Source organism: Marmota marmota, unplaced genomic scaffold (assembly GCF_001458135.2).
Source record: "Marmota marmota marmota unplaced genomic scaffold, marMar, whole genome shotgun sequence".
In the NCBI taxonomy this organism is placed as follows: Eukaryota; Metazoa; Chordata; class Mammalia; order Rodentia; family Sciuridae; genus Marmota; species Marmota marmota.
This window is the reverse complement of record NW_026004731.1, coordinates 113,154-117,839: the sequence shown is the minus strand read 5'-3', so window position 1 is coordinate 117,839 and position 4,686 is coordinate 113,154. Positions and strand designations below refer to the sequence as shown.

The window sequence follows — 4,686 nt, the reverse complement described above, 5'->3', positions numbered from 1 at the left end:
AAAGGGGGGGGGGGGAGTAGTGGACCAGATTCTACCATCTTGACCTTTCCTGACCTTGCTGCCTGCCTCCCTTTGGCTCACACTCACTTCTCTGCTTCACCCTTCACCACCCCCATCCTGCCATATGCACAGCAGGGCCTGCCTGAGCTTCTCTCTTCCCACCCCTGGACACACCCTCCCGTTCTGCCCCTCTGTCATTGGACTGAGTGTTCGCATGGCCTGACCTTGACCTCACCACTCCTCCTTGAGTTTTCCCAGACCAGTCTCCTGTCTTCTATGCCTTCCCTATCAATTATTCCAATATGATTATTCCAATATACATTTATTAGCTTCCAATTTTCTTCCCACACATCTACTTCCCATTTTGCCTCTCAATTCTAGTTTCCTATAGGATTCCCCAGCAATTTGCTCCTTTGAATTCCATCGCTCTCTGTATTTTGTTTTTATGTTCCCTTCTTGTCATTCTTTTCATATTGATTCTCTTTTCTGTCCATTCTCAGACCCCCTTGAGCTCCAGACATCATCAGGTTGTAGACTGCATGCTGGGCAGGCCTCAGAGAGCTTCTTTAATGGAGCATACCAAGGATCAGACTTCCTGAGCTTCCAAGGAGGTTCCTGGCAGCCATCTCCAAGAGGAGGGAGTCGGGCCCAGAACGTCTGTCGGGTGCTCAATCTCTACGAAGATATCAAGGAAATAGTGCAGAGCCTCCTCGATGACACTTGCCCTCGATTTCTGGCAGGCGTCCTTGCGGCAGGGAAGTCAGAGCTAGGGCGGCAAGGTGAGTCCCACACTCTCTCCCCTCCTATTCCTATTGCTCTTTCTCCTTTGTTTGGATTCGCCCTTTCTCATCATCTTGTTGAAACACCAATAAGAGGTCCCAGGGAGAGATGCCTGGCTTCAGGATTGTTTTCCCAAGAAAATATAAAAGAAGTGATAACTCAAACTTCTAAGGCACCCAATACCTGAACTCGAGCTCAAAGTGCTCACAAAACTTCCATTTCTCCCCACTTTTCCCCTGTGTAGTGAAGCCTGAGGTCTGGCTGTCCAGTGGCCCCAGTCCTGGGCCTGGATGTCTGCTGCTGGTGTGCCATGTGTCTGGCTTCTACCCAAAGCCCGTGTGGGTGATGTGGATGCGGGGTGACCAGGAGCAACGGGGCACTCAGAGAGGTGACCTCCTGCCTAATGCTGATGGAACGTGGTATCTTCGGGTGACTCTGAATGTGGCCGCTCGGGAGGCAGCTGGCCTGGCCTGCAGGGTGAAGCACAGCAGTCTGGGAAGCCATGATATAATCATTCACTGGGGTGAGAGAACTGAGACCCAGCTGGGAATGACGGAAAATAGCCCTAGGGATTTTCAGTGAGGAACTGGGGAAATAGGTAGAAATCCTAAGTGCGGGAAGGATAAAAGTGGGAAAATCCAAATAAAGAAGGGGGAGGGAGTGATAGCAAGTAAATTTAAAGAAATTGGAAATCAGAAATTAGAGGAACTAAAGAAAAAAGAAACTATTGATTTGGTGGAAGAGGGTTAGGGTGGGTACATGATGGACATAGATGGGGGGATTGAAATACAGGCTCTAGAACACAGTGAGAACCCCAGGAAACCCCCCGCCCTCATGACCGAAGCCTAACCTGTGGTGGATCAGGAGCATTTCATGGGTCCCTCTGCTTTTTTATCCCAACCAGGTGGATACGCCATCCTGCTGCTTCTGATGTGTTTGGCTGTCATCGTCACCTTGGTCCTGCTGTTTGGACTGCACTTGTGGTGTAAAAAGCAGAGGTGTGATTTTTTTTTTTATTCTTTGTTTGTTCATCCTGTGTATCTTTTTTTCCTTTCCCCCTTTCTCTGTGATTCCCCTTCTTTAAGATTAAGATCCTCTTCTTTTCTCACAGCTCCAATTGGAAAATCCCGTCTCCCTGTATATCCAAGTCCGCCTTTCCCCTGGGAGCCAAAACCCAGGACCCCAGGAATCCAGCACATCAGCTTCACATGACATCAGAGTCCTGGATCAAAAAGAGAATTTTGAAGTGGAAAACAAGTCTAAACCAACTCTGGTAACATTGGTTTGCCTTGCACATAAACTCCTTGTCTACTTCTTACATATGCTTCTTGTCCTCTAAGGAAAATATAATATTATTCAAACAACTTATTGTGGCAGAGATATTGATCCCTTTGGACACCCATTGCTTTTCATCTTCTGGAAATATCTTTTTTTTGCTTTGTTCATCACCATTGATCCTTCGAGATGGAACTGAGATGCCTTCTTCTCATGGTTGTTTCCCAGGATTGCCCATTTGAAAGCTCGTCTATACTCCCCAGATTGGACTGGTCTTCCCCAACACACTCACCTCTTCCTGCTCTGATCAATCATCCTTTAGGGTTTTTTGCTCTTCCCTTTCCTCTCAGATGCTTGAAAGTAGGATTTAGGTGTATGTACTTGTAAGCACATGGTTTCCTGCTCTGAAAGGACCCGTCTTGGTTTAATGCTTCAAAATACCCCAAGAAATATTGCATTTTCATTTGGCACTAGCCTCATACATGATGTTTCTGTTTCTGCCTGGATGTAATATATTTTAACCAATGCTGACCAAAATATATTGACTTTCAAATAAACCAATATTGTCCTAGTCCATTTCTTCTCTGAAATCTCTGCATCATTTGACTGTGTGCTCACTAAAGCAGTTCTTCTTTCCCCTTATATCTCACTAGAGGTAAAGGAGACAGGTAAATGCCTCAGACTCCACTGTAATTCGAGTGTTAGTGCATCTTCAGGATATTTAAATAAAATGATATCATGTGGGATATCACCTGTCAAGCCAGGACAGGTTCAAATTATCATTCCTACTTCCAAGAAAATGTGTATGTCTTTGTTGATGTGCATATTCTGGGGGAAAAAAAAATCACACTTTGCGCAATTAGGAAGACAAACGGGATTTGAGGACAATTTTAATGGGTCAAATCAGAGGAAAGACAACAATGGGAAAGCTAGGTTTGATGCCAGTTTAGCTGTGTGCTTACTTTATTTTGGTTCATCATCATCCCAACATCATCCTCATCACCATTATCATATAGTTTGTTTCCCTTATTTTATATAAATTATTAAATTATCTAGTTGAGATACATTGGAATGAGCTTGTTGAAATACAGGGAACTATTAGAGCACAGAGTTCATGCAGATGTCCATTCAACTCCTTTCTTTGCGTGAGATAATAGAAGAGAGTGTGGAGGCTTCTTAGTGTAAGCTTATAACTTCATGTGAAGCATTTTCAGGTTCAGCAGTCACTCATCCAGGGCAGAGTCTTTACCTAAGAAGGAGGCACTGAGGCTGCCTTCCACTGGTGAGAGTCCATCACCCTCTGTATGACGCATTCAGTTAGCTTATCTAGAGGTTTTGCTGAGTCCAGAGAGGAAGGCAGGATTCTGAGGGGTTGTTTGGAGCAGCAAATGTTGGAAGCCAAGCGTTCTCTCCATGGTTTAAATCTGTGAGGGTGACTTCTTTGAAAATAAAGAGGTTCAAGTACAGAGCTTTCATTTCTGAGACAAGTTATCTAATGAAACATCTTTCCTATGTTTCTCATTTAAATAATTTTTGCCATTATTCCAGTCACAATAATTTTTGAAGCCGCCATCTGACACAGGCTAACTTTCATGGTTCCATGCCTGATCTTTCCTCTACCACATCTTGTGTTTCTGTGACACTCAATTTCTTTCTGTCCCTCAATTACATCAAGCTTCTTCTCAGTTCAAGTGTCACTTGTATAGAAAGAAATTTGCCGATTAATCTAAGTAATACATCCACCTCAATCATACCCCATTCCAATATTCTGTTTATTTTTTTCTTAGTTTATTTCAAATAAGAAGGCATTACAATTCTTACTACACATATAGAGCACAATTTTTCATATCTCTGGTGGTATACACAGTATATTCACACCAATTTGTGTATTCATACCTGTACTTTGGATAATAATGATCATCACATTCCACCATCATTAATTACCCCATGCCCCCTCCCTTCCCCTCCCACCTCTCTGCCCTATATAGAGTTTGTCTATTCCTCCCATGCTCCATCTCCCTATCCCACTATAAATCAGCCTCCTTATATCAAAGAAAGCATTCGGCATTTGGTTTTTGGGGATTGGCTTATTTCACTTAGCATTATATTCTCTAACTCCATCCATGTACCTACAAATGTCATGATTTTATTATCGTTTATTGCTGAATAATATTCCATTGTGTATATATGCCACATTTTTTTATCCATTCATCTATTGAAGGGCATCTAGGTTGGTTCCACATTTTAGCTATTGTGAATTGTGCTGCTATAAACATTGATGTGGTTGTGTCCCTGTAGTATGCTGTTTTTAAGTCCTTTGGCTATAGACAGAGGAGAGGGACAGCTGGGCCAACTGGTGGTTCCATTCCCAGATTTCCAAGAAATCTCCATACTGCATTATATTCTGTTTATTTTGAATATTTAATTTAGTTGTAATTACCTCATTGTCTTATGCATTTATTGACTTTTTCATTTAAAACATAGGAAGTATGTCATCCTAAATTTCATCTGTCTTGATCACATTGTAGCCTCTTGCTTAAAATATAGCTTGACATTTTGGGCCAATGAATATGTATATTAAAATAAATATATATTTCAATAGAAAAATGATACTAACTGTTGACTCTCAAG

At 42.4% G+C, this 4,686-nt stretch overlaps 1 protein-coding gene across 2 annotated transcripts in view; it reads left to right on the top strand.

Moving 5' to 3' along the window:
- The window catches only part of LOC107160597 (T-cell surface glycoprotein CD1e, membrane-associated-like), a 3,742-nt gene extending 1,111 nt beyond the window's left edge, over positions 1 to 2,631 (top strand). For both annotated transcript variants that reach the window (XM_048797550.1, XM_015507266.2), the window contains exons 3-6: positions 501 to 779; positions 1,025 to 1,303; positions 1,685 to 1,778; positions 1,892 to 2,631. In XM_048797550.1, coding sequence (XP_048653507.1) covers positions 501 to 779; positions 1,025 to 1,303; positions 1,685 to 1,778; positions 1,892 to 2,057 — 818 coding nt within the window. In that variant the 3' untranslated portion in view covers positions 2,058 to 2,631. The remainder of the gene's footprint in view (positions 1 to 500; positions 780 to 1,024; positions 1,304 to 1,684; positions 1,779 to 1,891) is intronic.
- The last annotated feature ends 2,055 nt before the right edge of the window (positions 2,632 to 4,686 follow it).